Source organism: Balaenoptera musculus, chromosome 3 (assembly GCF_009873245.2).
Source record: "Balaenoptera musculus isolate JJ_BM4_2016_0621 chromosome 3, mBalMus1.pri.v3, whole genome shotgun sequence".
In the NCBI taxonomy this organism is placed as follows: Eukaryota; Metazoa; Chordata; class Mammalia; order Artiodactyla; family Balaenopteridae; genus Balaenoptera; species Balaenoptera musculus.
The window spans coordinates 156,040,879-156,061,848 of record NC_045787.1 but is presented as its reverse complement, the minus strand read 5'-3'; the positions used below and the strand labels follow the sequence as shown (position 1 = coordinate 156,061,848).

General features: G+C 49.7%; 1 protein-coding gene across 8 annotated transcripts; it reads right to left on the bottom strand.

Moving 5' to 3' along the window:
- Window positions 1-507: 507 nt before the first annotated feature.
- MGAT1 (alpha-1,3-mannosyl-glycoprotein 2-beta-N-acetylglucosaminyltransferase) lies at window positions 508-19,857 on the bottom strand. Of its 8 annotated transcripts, none has more exons than XM_036847037.1 (3): window positions 19,814-19,857; window positions 17,650-18,081; window positions 508-3,062 (listed from the first exon to the last, which is right to left on the bottom strand). In XM_036847037.1, exon 3 carries the CDS (start codon window positions 2,935-2,937, stop codon window positions 1,594-1,596), a length of 1,344 nt encoding a protein of 447 aa, XP_036702932.1. In that variant the 5' UTR covers window positions 2,938-3,062; window positions 17,650-18,081; window positions 19,814-19,857; the 3' UTR covers window positions 508-1,593. The 8 variants fall into 8 exon arrangements, with proteins under 8 accessions (XP_036702932.1, XP_036702936.1, XP_036702933.1 ...); XM_036847041.1 differs by lacking the exon at window positions 19,814-19,857 and adding an exon at window positions 19,200-19,546; XM_036847038.1 differs by lacking the exon at window positions 19,814-19,857 and adding an exon at window positions 19,061-19,112.
- Between the last annotated feature and the right edge of the window lie 1,113 nt (window positions 19,858-20,970).

Sequence of the window (20,970 nt, the reverse complement as noted above, 5' to 3'; positions counted from 1 at the left end):
CCATTTATGTGTGGGTGTTTTGGGTGGCAGTGTAAAAGGCATTCTCACACTCTTAGTGCCACAGCCAGCGTTGATCCAGCTGTCAGCTCTGCGTCCTGGAAGGTGCTGGAAGGTGCCTAGGGAATGCTGCCTGGGCCAGCAGAGGGCATCCCACACAAGGTGCCCATTTCAGGAGGGACTGCCTGCATTCTCTCTCGGACCAGGCCTTGAGGGCCCCACAGCCCAGCTCTAGGGAAGATTAGCACTAGGGGAGTGAAGCCTTGGGCCCTCTCCACCTCCAAGCCTGGCCTTTCTTTCCCACCTAGGCCCCTCCTTAGCTCTCCTTTGCCTTTTCTCCTACTCCCTGCTCTTATCTTCCCGTCATCTGCTTTCCTTCCTCCAACTGACCTACTTCCTCTCGCCTGTGCAGACCCTTCCTTTAGTCCTCATTCTTTTCCTTGCTTCCTCCACCTTTCTCCTCCCTTTTCCACCCCCAACTCCTTTACCAGGACACACAAACACACACAGTTTTTCAGACAATTCAGGCTTTATTTTTGAAAATAATTCTGTAGCTTCAACTTTCTTCCATGAACTGAGGTCAGGCAAGAAAGAAAAACACACACGTTGCTCTCCAACCCGCCATCTGCGTCCTAATCTGTGCACACGGGAAGGGAATGCTTGGGGGAGAAGGGAAGGAGGCTGGGCTGAATGGTCTTGGCTGCTCTACCTCACACCGAGAGGGCCTCCAGAAGCCACGGGCCGGGCTAGCATGAACCGTCCCAGAGCGACAGGGAAAGGATTGGTTTTTAGAAAGGACGGGATAGGGGGCAGTCTGTTTCTTGGAGGAAGGATGAGGGAGGCGCGCCCCAGCACCCAAGGCTTTTCCCCCCACCCCAGCAGGTGAGCTGAGGAGAGGTTCTGCTTGTCCCCTTCACCGTTTCATCTTGGAGTCACGAACTGCTAGGCTGCAGGGAAAGAAGAGCTGAGAGGAGGTCAGGGATAAAGGAGAGGGGGAAGAAGAGAAATACAGGCAGGAGGGAGTAAACCCTGACAACCTAACAGCTCTGCCCAGACCCTGATGATGATGAAACCCCTTTGGTTAGTCTCATTTTGGCCACAAGTACATCTCCTTCTCACATAATCCAGCCTCCCACCTTGCTCCAATTGCGGGAAGGTGGAGATGGTAGGGGACAGGTACAGGAGGAGGGCTCATACTCTGGCTAGAATAGCCAGGACAGGGAAAAGAGGCCTCATCAAGAGAACTAAAGTTGCCAACCTCTCCACAGATGTCCTAGGAGAAAACCTGGAACGTGGATTTTGTGGCCCCAACAAGCCCAAGTCTCTCCCTACCACACAGTGGTTTCCTGCTTAGTAACTCCCCCAACATACCCCAGAAAGATTCCCCTGATTTGACCCCCTTGAGAACAGGAGAATAAGCCTCACCTTATCATCTGTGCACTTGAATGCCACTCAAAGAAAGAAAAAAAAAAAAAACCAGAAGATAAATGGACCCAAGAGAGAAACACAGAGGGGATGATGCAGCCCAGGGACTGCGGTCCCATCTTAGGCCATGATATGGCCAGGAGGGGCCCCAGGAGGGGCAGGCAGGTGCTGCTAATTCCAGCTAGGGTCGTAGCCAGCCCAGGTCTGGGGTGGGGCCAGGTGGACACGGCGGCCCCGGAACAGGAAGCTGACGATGCCCTGGTAGCCGGCCCTGGGGACACCGGACTTGAGGTCATCCATGACTCCCAGGGCCTTGGCGAAGGCCTTGAAGCTGTCCCTGCTCGTGTACTGCACCCGCACCTCCCCCAGCTCACTCCGCTCACTGGTCCTCACTTTCTCCACCTGCAGCAGGGGAGCACCGTAGACACGCGCAAGGAAATCCCTGTCATAGGCCTCCTGTCGCAGGTAGGACAGGTCCAGCTGGGTGAAGGGCACGAAGTGCTGGTTCAGCTTGATAAACTTGAGGTGCTGGTCAAAGAACTGCCCATGGCTCACACCTTTGCGGCCAAAGGTCATCGTTCTGGAGATTTCAGGCCGCACACAGGCCCGGCCCTGCCGCTGCTCCGGCCGGCGCATCCAGTCGTCCCAGAAGGCCTTGGGCCACCTGGGCTCCAGCTCAGCCCAGAGCTCGGCCAACAGCAGCCAGCCCAGGCCAGGGAAAAAGTCTGTGCGGTAGAGCAGCTCAGGCTTGCTTGAGTCCACCATCTGCTCCTTGCCGTTGTCGTTCCAGGCGGACACACACCAGAGGGAGGGGTCGGCCCTCAGCAGCGGGTACGTGGCCTGGAAGTACTCGAAGAAGTCTGGAGCCACCTCCAGATCATCCTCCACCACCACCGCCGCTGGGAACTTGAACTTGTGAAAGACCTGGCCCAGCGCCCAGCGGTAGTGCCGAGCAATCTTGTAGTAGCCCTGGAACTTCCGGTGGTCGGGTGGCACTGCGATGTTGCTCAGGTCAGGCTGCCGGATGTGCGTGATGGCGCTGCCGTAGGAGGCGATGACCTGGGCTGTCTCCTCATGCCCGCAGTCCTGGCTGACGATGACGGGGAAGCGCTCAGCCGAAGGCCGATAATGCAGCAGCTTGTCCAGGCAGCGCCGGACAGTGCTGCGGTCACAGGCGATGACCAGGATGGGGATCACAGCCGGCGGAGAGGTCACAGGCACTCGCGGCAGGACAGGCGGGGCCGCGGTGGGCGCCCTCCACCGCTGGCTCCACCTAGCATGATGCTCCCTGATCTGCTGCAACAGCCCCCGCTGCCTCTCCAACTCGACCTCGGCGTCCTGGGCCAGGCGGATCACCTCACGGGTGAGGCTGGCGGGGTCGTCATCGAGAGCACTGTCTGAGGGCAGCCTGCCAGGCGCAGGGCGCGTCCAAAAGAAGAGAAGCAACAGGGCGTTCCAGGCCACAAAGAGGATGGCGCCCCACAGCACAAGCCCTGCAGACTGCTTCTTCAGCATCCTGGCCCCCGCGGGGGAGGCGGGCAAGGCTGGGGCTCGAGGCTGCCCTTGGCTTGCCCGGCTCACGCTCCCACAGTCCTAGGGATGTTTCCTCTGGGCTCCAGGCTTAGGAAGCAGCCACGCACCTGAGGAGAGGAGAAAAACAACCATCATCACAAGGCATGGGGCTGCCCTGGAGTGGAAGAATGGGGGGCAGAAACAGATGAGAAAGTGCAGGACAAGGAAGGCCAGGAGGTTAACTCCAAAACTCTCTTAAAAGATAGCTGCCTGGGGGCTTCCCTTCCCTGGTGGCACAGTGGTTGAGAATCTGCCTGCCAATGCAGGGGACACGGGTTCGAGCCCTGGTCTGGGAAGATCCCACATGCCGCAGAGCAACTGGGCCCGTGAGCCACAATTACTGAGCCTGCGCGTCTGGAGCCTGTGCTCCGCAACAAGAGAGGCCGCGATAGTGAGAGGCCCGCGCACCGCGATGAAGAGTGGCCCCCGCTCGCCGCAACTAGAGAAAGCCCTCGCACAGAAACGAAGACCCAACACAGCCAAAAATAAATAAATAAATAAATAAATATTAAAAGATAGCTGCTTGTTCCCTAATTTGGAGGGTCCATCTGTGTGGAAGAACAGGATTAGGAGAGCATGTTCCCGCACTCCAAAATGAGTTCATGAGTCCTCTGAAAAGCAACGTGGTTTTTTTTTTTTGAGGGGGTGGTGGTGGTGGTGTAGAGAGTGATGTTGGTGGAAGACAGGAAGCAAAGGAATCCCACTTCTCCCTTCCCTACCTGACAGATTTTGTTTATCATCTTCTATCCAGAGTTTAGGAGAGGTGGGGGTTAGACCATCTGCCTCCCATGCCTCAAATCAAACTGCCCAAAGATTACTGATTTTAAAACTCTAATATCACACCTCAGGGCTAAAGCCAGCACCTTACCTAATAAGGAAGCACCAGAGGCATTCTCACGAAGGTCAGGAGCAAAGCCAAGCCACCCCAGATCTACACGACTGTTTAACGTTCTGTTGGAGGGATCAGCCAACGCAACTGGACTGCAGAACACAATTATAGGCAGAAGAAGTGGAAAAGAAGCAAAAGTATCTCAATGTACTGATGCTATGAGAATATGCCTGGAAAACTCTAAGAGAATCAATGACAAATCCAACCTAAACAATCAAAGAATTGAGCAAGGTAGTGGGATATAAAAATTAACATGCAAAAATCAATAGCCTTCATATCCACAAATAATAACTCATTAAAAAAACAACAAATGAGAAAACCCTATTTATAACAGCCATGAAAATGATAAACTATTTAGGAATTAACAAGAAATATTCAAAAACCTACATGAACCTATAATTCCTATAATTCCCGAAAAGACACAAAATAAGACTTAAATATCCCTTGTTCTTGGTTGGGACATCTCAGCATCATCAAAAATCTCAATAAAAATACTTTTTTATAGAGCTAGACAAAAGTTCATAACAGAACATCTAGGAAAATGAGGAAAACGAATGAGCAGTGAAGAGGGACTAGCCCTACCAGATATTAATATACTAAACATTACAAAGCCTCTATAATTAAAAGTATGTGGTGTTGGCATGTAAACAAACAGATCATCCAAAGGAATAGAATTTAAACTCCAGAAATACACCCAACTACACGCAGAAATCTAATGTATGATAAAGGGGATACTTAGAATTACTGGCGCAAAAAATGGTCTTATTAATAGTACTACAACAATTATATAGCTACTTGGGGAAAAAAAATAAGATCCATACACAAGAATAAATTCCAAGTGAACCAGACATCTAAGTAGAAAAATAAAACCATACAAGTGCTGAAAGAAAATACATGTCAATTCCTCTATAACCTTAGTATAGGGAAAGGCTTTCTAAGTATGACTTAAAATACAGATACAGTAATAAATAAAACACTTTTTGCATGGCTAAAAACACCATAAGCCAAGTCAAAAGACAAATAACAAACTGGGAGAGAATATTTGCAACATACATCACAAATAATACACCAATACCCTAACAGACAAAGAACTTTTTAAAAACTGAGGGGAAAAAAGGCCAAAACTCTTGTCTAGAAGACTAGGGCAACTCACACACAAAAATATTAAAATGGTCCTTAGACATATGAAAAGGTATTTAATTTCACTCATGATAAGAAAAATTCTAATTAAAACTATACTAAGATAACATTTCTCCACCCATCAGACTGGCAAAAATTCAAACACTTGTCCTATTCTCGTAACAGAGTCAGCTGAAGAACAGAAGTTCTTGATTTTGATGATGTCCAATTATCAGGGTTTTTTTCTTTTATGAATCATGCTTTTGGCGTTGTATCTAAGAAATCTTTGCCAAAGTCACAAAGATTTTTCCCTGTGTTTTCTTTTTTAGGTTTTATAGTTTTAGGTTTTACATTTAGGTTTACGATTCATTTTGAGTTAATTTGTGTATATGGTGTGAGATATGGAACTAATGTCCTTTTATAGCAGTTTGGCAGCTAGCCAAAATGCTAAACAGAGAGTTACCATATGACCCAGCAAGTCCACTCCTACATACAGACCCAAGAGAAATGAAAACATATGTCCATACAAAAACCTATATGGAGTGTTTATAGCAGCTTTATTCATAATTGCCAAAAAGTGGAAACAACTCAAATGCCCATCAACATGGGAACATGGATAAACAAATTGTGGTTTACCCGTGGAACGGAATAATATTCAGCAATTAAAAAGAAACGTATTACTGAGACACACGACACATGTACAAATCTCAAAATAATTATTCAAGATGTGAAAGAGTACATGCAGATCAGTGGCTGCCTGGGGATGGGGCAGTGAGAACATCAGGGGAGGTATTACAAAGGGACACTAGGAAACTTTGTGGGATCATAGTTTCATGGGTATATACATATGTACAAACTTATGAAAATGTACATTTTAACTATGTAAAGTTTACTGTATGTCATTTATACCTCAATAAAACTTTTAAAAAAAGATATTACTGGGTCAAATGACAAAATTAGAATATAGACAGTAGATCAAAGTATCAGTGTTGACTGATAACCATAATGTGGTTATATAAAAGAATATCCCAATTCTTAGGTAATACACGCTGAAGTAATTAGGGGTAGAAGGCCATGGTAGGTGCAACTTCTCAAATGGTTCAGAACAAAAATACCATGTATGTATATGAACAGCAAATGGAGCAAAATGTTAATAGGTGGATCTGAGTAATGGGAATATGAGTATTCTTATACCATTTTTATTCCTGCGACTTTTTTATAGTTTGAAGTTATTTTCAAATACAATTTCTTAAAATCAAATATAGGGACATAGCCCACAGCTCTGACTAGCTTCATCCAATATGGCCCCAGCTGGGCACATCAGTAAGAAGAACTGGGACACAATCCATTTTTCCTGAACTCCTCAATCACGCCATGACATGCATCACACACCTGCTCTCTGCCAGGCTCTGGGAAGGGACTGGGACACGCGTCCAACAAGAAAAAGGCATGGTCCTGCCAACCCCCTCACTCCACCAGACCTCATTACTGAAAGGACCTACCGTACCCTCCCATTCCAGGACAGCTGCCATTCCTGACCATGCCACTCTCTCCCTGGCATTCCTGCCTCTGGTCTCAACACCTCATACCCCAAAGCTTCAGGTCTGCACTCTCCTGTGCTGACTGCTCTGTCAGTTCCTCTCTGCCTCACAGACCAGTTCTCTAACCCTAGCTAAAACCTTGGGTCCCAGATCTCATCTCTGTGCTCCTGGACTCTCAAGCAGGCAGATCCAGTATCCAAGGATCAAAGGGCTGATCTTTAAGAGTCTCTAAAGGGAATGGATTCTGCCTCCCTCCTCAGGGGCCCCTCCAGCCCCTGCAAGCACTACCACCCCCTGTCTTCCTCCTAGAAACCAGCCACCCTCACAACTCCATAGCAGCAGTCTTCTCAGAAACCTCAAGTCCATTTCAGTTTTACTGTGTCATTAAATTTCCATTTTATTAGTGCTCATATACCAATTAGGGTTTCCTAGAAGAGAAACACACACAGATTTCCAGTTTCTTCCTCACTCCCCCTCAGGATGTGGTCAATGTTGGATTCCCTGACCCCCAACATCCTGCCTCCCAACTGACTGGGCAGGAATAGTCTTTAGATAAAGAGATGGGGGAAAGAAAAGAGAAACTGAGCTCCATCAGCCGAAGCGTTGGCTTCAGGGCTGGAGGAGGAGGCTTGTCTCTGACTTATCAATGAGCCACCTGAAACCAGCAGGCTCTCAGAGTGGTAGCAAAACCCCACGGGACCACATCCTCTCTACCCTGCACCCTGCTCCAGACATTAGAATTAGGTGGCCCACACCCACTACCCTGAGGCCTGGAAGACCTCCCAACACCTTCTAAGCCAGGCAGATCAAAGCAATCTTCTCAGCCCCTCTGCAGACTGTATTCCTAGCAAGTCTATAAACCTCGAGAAATGTTAGATAGCTCACAGGAAACAGCTGCCCCAGTCCAGCCAGGCCTCCACCCCACAACCCTTTTCTCTAAATTCTCAAACAGGACTTGCTTCTCTTGCCGTAAGAGTACGTGATGCACCTATTCCCAGGCCCCACCCCTTCTCCACACGGACTCACCCAGAGTCCCAGTGCCATTTTCTACTGCTTCTCCACATATTCTCCAGGGCAGGATCCTCCACTCTGTCTAGAAGTTAGTGGTGTGTGAACACACAAGCGCAGGCACTCTCCAGCAGCTGGCTGTGCCTGCGGAATGAGCAAGTCCAGAAGGCCAGCTTTTGGCCAGCAGAGCCCATGCACTCATCCAGGAAGCACTGCTCTGAGTCCTACCATCAGGAGGGTACGGCAGACACAAGGGCAAGTGAAACAGCCCAGGGCAACGCTTGGCATCACTCCGAGTTTTTTTCACATCGCTGAGACTCAATTCTCTCACCTCTAAGATGGAAACCGTAACAGAATACCTCATTGGGTTGCCGTGAGGATTGGGTGAGATAATTCACATCAGGTGTTTAGAACAGTGCTCAGCACATGACAGCATAAATGCTAGCCAGTCACTCTGCTAGCCAGTCCCCTCTCTCGCTGGCTCTCTTTACTCCACTCTACGAGATTCCTTCCAGGACCCAAACACTCGAGCCCGCCTCAGGGCCTCTGCATGTGCCGGTATGCCTGGTCGGCTCTTCTCTCTCTTCTTCACCTAGTGAGTTCTGACTCACACCTCGCCAGGACACCTTCCCTGATGCTTTCGGACCCTGTGAGGTCCACCTCCCCTTCACAACCAACAGCACCAGCACAACCCCGTGCTCAACATCTGTCAAATCCCCTCTACTACCAGCTACCTGAGGAGGCGGACCAGCTCCCCCAGTGCTGCCAAGCTGCTATGCTAGGATCCTCGACATTCAGATTTGCCTGCAACAAAAAAGTGGCTTCCATGTGGATGCCACACACCCACGATCACTTAACTGCAATTCCCAAGTCCAAAAAGTGCTGAAAAACAGAAGTTTTCCACACTTGTTTGGCTTAACCTCATTTGGAGAAATCTGATCTAATGTGAGGCTACGTATAGTCTTTATTTATCCCGTTCATATGTTTTGCTACAGAAATAAGCATGTTGGATTATGGTATGCTGTTCCAGACCTTCACTACATCATAAATGCACCAGATCATCTTTTTTAAATCCAAAAAATTCTAAATTCTGAAACATATCCAGCCCCAAGAATTTCAGAATTATGAAAATGGAAGAGAAAGTTACTCATTCACTGACATCATCCCATTTCAAGATCTCAAACGCTTAAACCTGAACTCTCTTCCCTTATTATTAAATACTGAACTCTTGATGTGGCTTCTCAGCTGGTTCACCTATCACGCACTTTGCTTCCCTCTAAGCAATCTTCCCAATAGTGGCAGAGCATCCTTCTTAAAAGTACACAACTGGTCCCAACACTAACCTGCCTTAAAAACCATACTGCCACTGCCCACAGACTAAAACTCAAAATCACTATTATGACACACAGGGCCTTCACGACAAACTGACTCAAACATTCCTTTTCAACCTCACCTCCGACCACTAACCCCACGAACCCCGTACTCTGGCCTCAACAGGCTACTTTTTTCCCTCAATAAGTACCCTTTGTACACTGCTTTCTTTCCTCTGGCTGGTCCCGCATCCTGCAATATTATCCGAAGCCCCACTGACAAGCATTATACATCCTTAAGAACCCAGTTCCTTAACATCCAGGCAGAGCCACGCTTTCCACAGCTATACTCCCACCGTACTCTCTCCACACCTCCTGTCCTTCCTCTCCACACTGTAACAGAACCTGTGGCCGTACTTACCTGGCTCTCACCTTACTCCTTAGAAAAGAGGCTCTATGATCTGTATACCTATGACAGTGTTTGGCACATGTACGAAGTTCAAGTAGCTAGGTGGAGGGCTGCTTGCATTATTCACTAAATCGGGGAGAAAGAAGACCAAACTAGCAGCCTAACAGTGAAAGATTACATTTTCCGAAGATGACTACCAAGTATCCCATCCCACATGCTCTTCTTACAAAGTGACAATGACACTCCTCCCTCTAGAGCTGGGGGAGATGCGGTCTATGTTCCCTCTCTTTGATCTGTGACTACAGAGGAAGTGAGGACTATGCGACTTATGAGACTAGCTCATGAAAGGCAATACAGTTTCCACTTGGTGCTCCTGAGATGCCTGCTCTTGGAACCCAGCCACCAAAGTAAGAGGAAGCCCAGGCCATGTGGACAGGATACCTCTAGGTATTACAGCTGACAACCACAGCTAAGGTCCGCTAACAGTCAGCATCAGCCACTAGACATGGGAGGAAGCCTTCCAGATGATTCCAACCCCAGCCACATATGACTGCAACTACATGAAAGGCCAGAAGCAAAACCACGGCAATCCAAAACCTTGGATCACTCCTGACTTACTCACAGGCCAGGGGTATCACGAGTCGCTGCCTACATTCAAGCGAAAAGGAACACAGACCCCCCACCACCGGGTGGGAGGAGGGCAACGTCCTATTGTAACAATGTAGAGTGGGATATTTAAAGTTGTGGCCATGTTGGGAAAAGACAATCTGCCACATCTTCCTTTTCTAAAATAGAACAACAGTCCTCAACCTTGACCTGAGTACCTGATGTTCTGTTATTAATGACATTTGCCTGCAAGGCACAAACTCACACTAGGTTTTTTTTTTTTGCCAGAGTTTTCACAACTCCTTCAGGGAAGTCACATAGCTGGTCCACACCACCAAGTACAAAGACATCTGCACTGTGGTGGGAGATGAGGCGTGAGCCTTTTTAGTGAATAAGACCCTCAACCAAAACCCAGCAGGTTCTGGGCAGGTGCCACCAACTCCCGTGGGTCTCAGCTTCTTCTTTTTTTTCTTTTTAAATTAACTTTTATGGAGTATAGCTGCTTTACAATGTTGTGTTAGCTTCTACTGCACAGCAAAATGAATCAGCCATACATATACATATAGCCCCTCCCTTCTGGATATCCCTCCCATTTAGAACACCACAGGGCATTAAGTAGAGTTCCCCGTGCTATACAGTATGTTCCCATCAGTTGTCTATTTTACGCATAGTATCAATAATGTATATGTGTCAATCCCAATCTCCCAATTCCTCCCACCCCACCCCTTTCCCCCTTGGTGTCCATATGTTTGTTATCCATGTCTGTGCCTCTATTTCTGCTTGGCAAATAAGATCATCTATACCATTTTTCTAGATTCCACATATATGCGTTAATATACAACATTTGCTTTTCTCTTTCTGACTTACTTCACTCTGTATGACACTCTCTAGGTCCATCCACGTCTCTACAAACGACCCAATTTCGTTCCTTTTTATGGCTGTGTAACATTCCATTGTACATATGTACCACATCTTCTTTATCCATTCCTCTGTTGATGGACATTTAGCTCAGTTTCTTCTTTTGAAGAACTGCCTATGAGCTGTGAGATCCCTTTTTAAAACTCTGATTCCTATGGTATTCTCTAGCCAGTTCTCTCTCTCTAACAAGAAAATGTTTCTTAAACAGCAAGAGAACACCAGATAGTCAACTTCTCACTGTGAGCAATAATGGAGAAGTCTTATTTAGCTTTTAGAAAGTATGGAAGTTGAAGGAATGTTGACAGACCTTCCTTTCTATCTCTGTGTTGCTTAGTACGTTAAAAAGCATTGCCTGAAAAAAACCAGAAAGTATAGAACATGCCACAGATAATGGAGACTTAACTGAATCACTTTCCTGTTCATTAGACCTCTGCTAGGCTCCTGTACCTTGTACCAGGCTGCATAATTTCAAAAGGATGTTAGAACTGAAAGGGAGTCAGAGAAGATACACTAAATAATTCAAGGACTTAGAGAATAAGACCTAGAGGGAAGGGATGCAGGCTAAAGGGATATATGATGCTAGTGCAGCAAAAAGCATGAAGCCCTGGGAAACCAAGTAACCTTGGGCAAGTCACTTGTGCCTTAGTTCCCTCATTTGAACAGGGAGAGGGTTGATTTGGATCATCTCCAAGGCCCCTGGGCTCTGATGATGAAAAGGACAGTGACAATTTCCCCAGTGTCGCAAACAGGAAATGAGTTTAACCTGTCACATAAGCCACTGAGGTTACACATACTACATTGCCTTCTAATCTGAGAAAAGGACAGGGGAGATCCGAGAGACCTCAATGGTCTCGGGTAATGGGGTCAGGCAGGGGTGATTCACAGTTCCAGGCAGACGCAGGGGGGATGTAAGCATCTAAAAGAAAAGTCTACATGGTCTGAGAAGTATTACAAACGACAGAAAATAAAGCTGGACAATCTCAGCCAGCGATGTTCGTAAAGGGAGGACTAATTAAACGCATCACAGGGGCAAAGGTTAACCAAGGCGGAGCCTCACTCCAGGGTCCAATGTCCCGTGGAGACACAGACCAGCCGGCCACAGCCCCTGCGCTCCAGGGTTTATAAGATGGGGCCCTGCACGGCTCAGGGGCCCCCTACTCCACACACATGAGCTAACAGGTAGGAGAAAGTTTTCTTGACAATTCACTTATTTCCACATCGAGTCAATTCTTCCTCCCGGCAGAGGAGAAAGAACCCCTAGTAACTTTTGGAATGGACGCGCGGGTGGGGTCTGGGGAAAGGCCACCTGGCATTCCGCTCCCCAAACCCTCTCCAGCGACCCCAGCGCCTCCAGGCCCCACACCCACGTCGGCCCAGAGGCTGAGTTTCACAACCAGCCCCCTCCCCGCGGAGCCCGCCCTCTCTCACCAGCTGGAGGCCCGGGATTCCGAAAGCGGAACGCAGAGCTCCACTTCCCGGCTCCAAAGGGGCCCGTGGCCGGGACCCGGGGCGACCCGGGCCAAGTCCCTCTCTCGGGCACCGGGGCTGTCGGGGGACACGGAGGGCTCGGAAAGGGACAGCTTCCCAAGCCGGGACCCCAGCCCCGGAGCGCCCTCTCCGCTCCTGCGGGGCCTCCTTCAGTCAGACCTCGGTCCCTTTCCGGGGACAAGCCCCAGAACTGACGGACGCTGGCGTCCCCCGGCCCCCACTCACCAGGTCCTCCCAACTTCCCGGCCCTGAACTTGGCCCGCCCCGGGGCTTGGGGAGCGAGCCCGGCGCCCCGGCGCGTTCCAGGCGCTAGCGCGAAGGCCGCCGGCGCCTTCCGCCAGGCAGGCTCTTCCTGCGGCGCTCGAGGGCCGGACCGCCGGGCGGGCAACGTGGCCCTTCCCCGGGGAGGGCGGGGCGGGGCAGGCCGAGGGGCGGGGCCGGCTGCCCCTACTCGCCCGAGACCCCTTCTCCCCGGCTCGCCTCCAACGCCCGACCTCTCAGAAGGACTCGCGGTCTGCGCACCCCAAGTTTTCCGGGGTCCCCAACTTTTGGAGATGCTGTGGAGACAGCTGTTACCTTTGGGCCCTTTGCCGCTCTCAGTCGCAACTCCACGGGTCGATACGCATAAACCCAACCACACTCAACCCATTCCAGTCAGACTTCTCCTCGGGTCTCCCCAGCCCCAGAGCCCAGAGCCTCGTGGGGCTGAGGGGAAGAGCCCTGCCAGAGGTAGGCCAAGCAGCCTGCCTCAGTAGTGCGTTTACCAAACCCGAAGCCAAGGATCTGGGGGCCTGCTCCTCCCAGCCCCTGGCTTCCAGGAGGGAGGAGTCCAGGGCATTTGAGAGGCTAGAGGGTGCAGGGAAGTAAGAACAAGAACCAGGATGCCAAAAAGGAAGCCAAGGAGGAAACACCTGCAGCCAAAATCGAGAAAGAGCAAGCTGGCTTTTTTTTTTTGGGCTTCCTGTTTTTTGTTTTGTTTGTTTTTTCCTTTCGGGGTGGGTAATGAGTGCTGTTAGTTTGGAGCAAAAGAGCAAAGAGAGACAGACCTTTCCCTAGGGTAGACCCACCAGACCTAAAGAGGAAAGGCCTCAATCAGGCTTTGTGATAGCCCTGTGAAAGGGGGTGAAGGAGGACCCTGGAAAAGCCTAGATGTCCGTATCTGACCCTAACAAGTGAGGGTGGGGAGCTGAGAACTACTGGCTACTCATGCAGATGACTTTCCTGAGAAGGACTGAGTCCAGGGCCAGCCCTACCATGTGATCAGGACACACTCTTCTGGCACCAGCACGTGCCCCCATCCACTTCCCTCCCCTGTGTTCCAGAGCACAGAGCAGGCCAGAACTTTGTGGTATATGGTTACTGACTTCACTCACTAACTTGTTTCTCGGTGAAACTAGGAATTATGTGGGGTTTTAGAGAAACGAAGGCAGGACATGCCCTAAAGGTCCCTGCATGGGGGTGAGGAGCTAAAACAAAATTGCACAGAGGCCATCACATGCCAGACCTGCATCCTGCCCCACACCCAGCCTCTCCTTTAACCCTCCTAGCAGCTCTGCAGAGTACACATTGTCATCCCATTCTACAGATGAAGAGTTTGAGACTCAAGCTAAGTGCCAACTTGCTGAAGGTCACAAGACCTAATGAGGGTCATGGCCAAGTTTTAGACCCAGGCATTCCTGCTTCCAAAGATGGCACTCATTCCCTCTCCTCATGCAGCCTTGAGTGCAAGTGCTCTTTGTGATAGCTGTGTGTCCAGCATGACAGGCACACAGTAGGGCAGCAGGGAAATCCTGCAGTTGGAGCCCAGCCCTGAAGAAGAAGAGTGAAAGAAGAGCTGACACCTCAGTGAGGCTGCACTGGGGTGTGTGTGTGTGTGTGTGTGTGTGTGTGTGTGTGTGTGTGTGTGTGTGCAAGGTCTCCAGTTTAGCTGATTGTGTGGACTGTGGCAGGAGATGGGAGCCAGCCAGCAGCCAATGTTTCTGTACCTCTGCTCCTTCTCTAAGCTCTTCCTCATGTAGGAGACATGGAAGGCCTACATACTAATACTCCATGTCAAGGCAAGAGGGAAAAACCACAGTTTCTTAAAATGTAAAAAGTTGGGAAACACTGTAGAGCCAAGATATCAGGAGCTAAAGTCACTGTCCCAGGACAAAGGCCAGAGTGGGATGCTGAAAGGTGGGGAAACCAACCAGCCCATGAGATGTCGGATTCCCACCTCTACCAATAATCCTTCTCCATCTAAGGCTGTTCAATGGGGAACAGGACAGGTAACTGTGTACCAAAACTCTCGCCCCATCATTATAGTCCTCTGTTTAAATTCCAAGGCTCACAGGAAGAAATTCCATGACTGTCCCAAAACAAAGGGCCTGGTTAGAGAATAAGAATGAGCTGAATTCTTGGATGGAAGCAAGAGAAAACATTTGGTCTGAGAGGCAAGAAGCAGGGTGATGAGTGCCAAATTGACCTGGGAAAAGAGGCCCTGGGCTCCTGATGTAGGTTTCATGCAGAAGGGTTATAGGGGAAGGAGGGCAGAAACAAGGAGCCAGGTGCCTGAATTCTGGGGATGAAACTGGGAATGGATTATGTGAAAATGGAAGGAATAGGAAGATCTGGTCCCAGCCAACCCCCACTACTTCCAAAAGAGGAGAGGAGAGATAAGAAGGAAGTGAAAATTGTTCCAGGAAACTACCCTCCCATAAACAATGCCCAAGATACCCTCAATTTTTGTATAATTTGGGAATAATTCATGCTCTGAACTTAAGAATTCATGCTCTGAAACCATCAGTAGAGGTAAAAGCAAAGTTTTAAATCAATGATGTATCTATTTTCCCCTCTCCCTTCCTCTCAATATCCCTACTCCCCATAAAGACCCAGAAACTCAGCTCATTAAGATCAAAGAAAAGAGCAAAGATTAATACAATAATCACTGAGCAATGCCTGTGAAATGGAACTTTTGGTTAGCCACCTACAGTTCCTTCGGGAAAAAAGAAGGGTATAAATAAATTCAGTTACAACACACACACAATATGTGGTTTCAGTCTATCATTGTGGATATAAGTAGCTGGACACCCAATGAGTGCTGTGCCCTGACATCCTGGTACCCCTGTGAGAAGGCTGTGACTGTCTTGAGAGGACTGTCTTGTGGAAGGGTCAGGCTGAGGGCAGGGCTACTGCTTTTGGTGGAAACAACAGGAGAGAGGAATTCTGGCTCACTCCAGGGAAGAAACATCTTAGCAGAGAGGCTGTCTGACAGGGCACTTGAGTTCCCCTCCCTGGAGGTTTGCAGCACAATCCGAATGGCCCTTCTCAGGTCAGATGCTGTAGGAGCAGCACAGCACTGGGCAGGCAATCACAGCATCTGCCACTCCACACTTAGGCAAGCCCTTCCTAATCAGGGCTTCTGTAGCTTCCCCTCACGTATCAAACTGGGAGAATAATCCCTGCTCTGTTCTCCCCACAACAACGTGGTGACGAAAAACTTACACAATGCAACAGCCTGGACACTTCACATAATGTAAGCACTGTACAAATACAGCACGACTCTGTGGTACTTCAAGTGCTTCTAAGCACTCACCATCCTCCCAGGCACGATGAGGGCTGCATAGGCATCCTGGGACCACACATCCCTGAGGGATCACTGTGACCCCGGTGTCTAAGCAAAGACTAGCACCAGGAATTTGCTGGACAAAGCTAGGGGAGGTGACAGGCCCACCCTGAAATCCAGACCTTCTAAAGTAGAAGCCTGGCCTCAAAGGGGCCACCTGAGGTATCAGACTAGAGAAGAAACATCTAGGGCCAGGAACTCCACCCAGGTCTGCCTGCCCAGACCTCAGGCCACTGGGGGACTCAGGGACTCCTATGGCAAGGAAGGAAGGGAAAAAAGAAATTAAGTCATAAATATGTGATTTTCAACTTGCAAACGACCTCTGTTATTGTTGCCAGCCCCCAGTGTATGTGAGGCCTAGGTGTTACACAGCTAGTGAGAGGCAAAGAAATGCTAGGAGCCAAGCTTCCTACCCCTTGCCCAGGCCACCATACCCCACTGTCTATCAAAATTCCCAACATCTCTCCCTTCTACTGTTATCGTCACTGAGAAAAGCAGGCATCTTGGCATAGGTAAACTGGAGTTCAAAGAAGGAGTGAGCAGCAGGTAAGAAGGTAACCAGGGACAGCCTATAGATGGCTAAAAAATGGCAGTCTGAGCAGGAGAGAAGACCACGATATGGCATAGGAAGGAAAGGCCCAGCACTCCATCTCCTAAACAGACACTCAGTCCTTGAGACTTCCACCTTCCTCCACCCCTCTTTAATCTGCTACCCCAAAGAGGCACACTTGCCACGCTGACTGGAGAGCTCTGAGAGCCAACAAGGTATCTGGCAGAATCCCTCAATTTCAGTTCTCCTTGAACCCGTGCACCTTTGCCACCACTTCATGATCCCAGGTACTGTTTAACAGCAACAGGATGAGACAAATTCAGGGCAGGCTTTTAATTAAGGACAAATAAGGCTTTTGCCAGAACCCTATTTCAATAAAAGAACAAAACTCCTAATGTAGAGTTTTTCTCTGTGTAACTATACAGGCATATGAAGCAATAGCAATGTTACTGTTTTACATGTACATGGCCCTGGATACTTCTCAAAATCTATCATTTCATTTGTTCCTTGTGAACAACCTGTGAGGGACTTGGAAAGTTAGTTATCCCCATTTTGCAAGTGAAGAGAACATGGCAGAGCTTAACCAACATACCTAGGGCTGTACACTAAGAAAGGCAGAGCTAGAACGCAAATCCTGATTCCCAAACCTGTGTTCTGTTCCTCTGCTCTTACCATGAGGTTTCATGGCCTACACTCCCTTATAGGGGAAGGAGGAGAGGCAACTTAGGAGGTTACCTAGACCATCTGCTACCTGCCCCCCAGGCAGTTGTATTCAGTTAGCTGCCCAAAACACAGCAGCCTGCCTCAGCCTGGGTAATCCATTCCAGAGTTGTGCTTAGCCCAAACTGACTTGGAATCCTACTACCTCAGCATTGAAAAAGCCCTTACAAGTAATCGAACACAACCTCCCTTCAGAGGCCTAAATTATTTTCATGTTCTCCTTGGTCTAACCTCACAATTGCCATTGCTCACAACCCCTTACAAGGTACTCCTACCTGGGTAAGGAGCAGCTGGGAACAAGCCTGCACCCCGAGAGTGAAGGAGAGGTGAAGTTTTCTGTGTATCCATCAGGGTAAGGGTTCCCATCACGGCAGTTCCTCAATTGTCAAAATTCCTCAATTCCTCAAAAGTCAAGTTCCCAGACTTACCCCACTCAACATTTTCTGCACAGGAGCAGCAAGACACCAAGTGGGAAATGAGACGGGAACCTTACCTTTCTTCTCTTCTCTCAGCTGCTCCCCTGGAGATCATCAAACCCCCATCCAGCACTCCATTTCCAAACTGAGAATCCCAAATCAGATACACCAAACAAAGTGCGGCTTCTCTCCTCTTGTCCAGGTCCAAAGTCCATGGCTGAGTGGACTCTGAGGGGGAGGAGTCTGGGGGGGAAGGGGTATGTCCAGGCCCCTCCCCCCCCACTGCAGGCTTCAGTGTCCCTCCCAGAGGTCTATTACATCCCTTCATTCAGCTGGTTTATTAAGCCCAGAGTCTGGTGATAGGCAGATCCCCGGTACTATCCCATCTCTTGTTCAGGGAGGGGAAGTCATCCACTGTGAGGGCTGGCGAGTCCGTCTTCTGCTGAAGCTCATGACAGGAAACAGGCCTTAGAACCGACATGGCCCAGGAGGCTGATTTCTGTGTTAACCTGCAGAATATTTAAACATCATGACACTCTCTAATCTATTATATACCCAAAAGGATTTCTAAGACTCCCTACCTAAATTAGACCCCTTGACTCTATCATCAAAAACCCTTCCTTAAACACTCCACAAGGTTATACAAAGTTCCTACCTCACTCACATATTGCACCCCAAAACAGCCATCTCATCAATATGTATACACATATAAGGCTCAAGATAAAGGAAAGACAGCACCTAACCACACTATAGGAAAAGTAACCGAAAGCACTAGTGTGTGGAGACTGTCTTCTAAGAAATACAGAAAAGAACATTTCTCCTCCTGTTCTCGCCTTGTTAGTGCCACACACTAATCGCCCTACATCTCCCAAGCTTCTTAGGGTGTGCAGTGTTTTAATCGGCCAGCTCTCCCAGTCTGAACTAAATCCATTCCACACCTAGATGCTGGCACCTTCTACAAGCATTCTTTGCTCCCTTCCCTTCACCCGCACCTCCCCCTCTGCTTCCAAAACTGTGCCATGGATGTAATTCCCAATCTCCGTCAAACTCCTTCCCAGGGCCAACTCCCGAGAGCACTCTCCTGAAACGTTAGAAGCCTGAGTCCTACCAGCGATAGCCCCAGTGATGTTCCAATTTTTCAATCCGGTGGCCCACCCTGGCCGCCCCCTCCCTTCTAAGTGTATTCCTAAACACACACACACACACACACACACACACACACGCACACACACGCGCTCACACACACACACAAACGCGCGCGCGCTCTCCCCCTTCCTGTAGGGGCGTGGCGCCCACAAGAACGCCCCCCACCCAGCCAAGAATTTAACTCCTCCCACCCTTCTCAGAACCCCGCGTTCGGTGTTCACGGGGAAAGGGGGTGACAACGCGACCCTTTCTAGGTTCTGACCCCTACCCCTCCGCTGCCCAAACGACCCTAGCCCTATCTGCGCTGGGTCGTTACCTGGGGCCCGCCCCCCCACCCCCAACCTCAGCAGGGAGCCGCGGCCCGCCCCAGGTCGGACTCCAGGGCCCAGGCCGGGTCCCGGTTGCCCGCCCAGGCCCCACCCCCTCGACCCCCGGCGGCCCGGCCCTCCCCTCGCACTCCTTTCCCCCTCCCACCATCTACCGCAGCCACTTCCGTCCGTCCTCCGGAAGTGAGTCCGTGGTAACTGCCACCACCCGTCACCCGCCTTATCTCCCCCCGCCCATCACCACCGCCACCAAGGGAGCAGGACTTGAGGTTGCTCTGCAGTCACTATTAAAAGGACTGGGGACGAGGCGTGGGCAGGACAGGGTGTGAGTGAGAACGGAGCTGGGGACGACAGTAACAGCCGTGCAAGAAGGGGGGGACAGAGTTTGCGACGGAAAGCGGGAGCTCGTGTCAAGTCGAGCCGCGCGGGAAGAAGAGCGCATGCGTCACGACGCTTCGGTCGGGTGGCGAGGGTTGGTGCTTGGACGGCCTGGCCTGGAGGGAGTTGGGCGGGAAGGGGGCGGAGCGAGGAGCCCGGAAGTGGGGGCGGAGCCGGCCTGGGGCCTGTTCACCTAGTCCACCTCGGTCTTAGGGTCGCCTAGCAACCGCCCGCTTGTTCAGGGTTCTGGAGAAAGCCCAGAGTGCTCCCCTCTCTGGATGCGAGTCCTGGTTAGAAGCAATTCTGGAAGCACCAAGGCTTGTGTTCACCCGTTCCTGTGCTGAGAGCTCTGTAGCCGTACTGAAGGAAAGCTGTTTTGTTCATTGCTTACTTTTTCTCGCTGCATCTCTCACGGAGGCAGGACCTTCCTTGGGTCTGAAAAGAGAAAGAAGAGAGTGAGACTACTCATAAAGTAAGCCCCCCCCCCCAACCCGCGCGTCCCCAGGACAGCTCTCTGTTGAACACGCCTCGTGCGAAACACTTTTCAATTTTTAGTACCCACAGGTCGGGACCATGGTTACCATTACCCGAGCAGCAGAGAGCTCTGCCCGAGGTTACGTGGCTAGAAAGTGATAGAGGCTGGACGCGAACTTCCCAGCCTGTGACACTAACCTATGTTGCCACTATCGTGTGCCACCTGTGACCAGTCTCCTCTTAAACCTTTCTGCACCTTCAAACGTTGGACTTCCAAGTTCCAAAATTTCCCTGGTTGCTTTTTTCTAAATGTATTGGTCTGACTTGCTTTTGACTTGAAACTGAATCCAAGAGAAGCTACTACTAATTTTTGTTCATGTGTCATCCATTTAATGACGTGTTCTAGAATTTTGCCAGGACTGTGGACGGATTTGCAGCCTTTGTTTTTTTTCCCCTCTTATTGAAAACTGGAACTTAGGCTCCAGTCTTCCGGCATATCTTCTTTGATACTGTGATTTATAAGAAGAAATATATGTATTTGGTCTTTGTCTAGTTTCTGATACCGAGCTCCTAAAATCCTTGGAATTTTCATAAGTGATAAGAGCACTGGGAGGATCTTTTGTTCCAATATTTGATCTTTGACCCTAGTTCCTGACACAGGGCCACTGAAACCCTTGGCATTTCCTGGGTGATAAGAGTGTCATTTTTTCTAATGAGGCAACTTTGGGTGGGCTCCTGGATAGCTTCTGGATGGGGGCTGATCATTGGAAAGACCAAGCTGTGATTAGAAGGTTGGAATTTTTTAGCACCCCCCCTCCCCAGGTACTCCCCCACCCCCGCCATTTTCTTGAGATGAGAGAAGGGTTGAAAATGGAGCTAATGATAGATTATGCTTAGGTGATGAAGCATCCATTAAAATCCCAATAGTATGGGGTTCAGAGAGCTTCCAGGTCGGTGAACACATCCACAACAGGGAGGCTGCCACACCCCCAACTCCAGAAGGACAGACGCTCCTGTGCTCGGGACCCTCCCAGGCCTTGACCACTGTATCTCATCTGGCATTCATCTGTATCC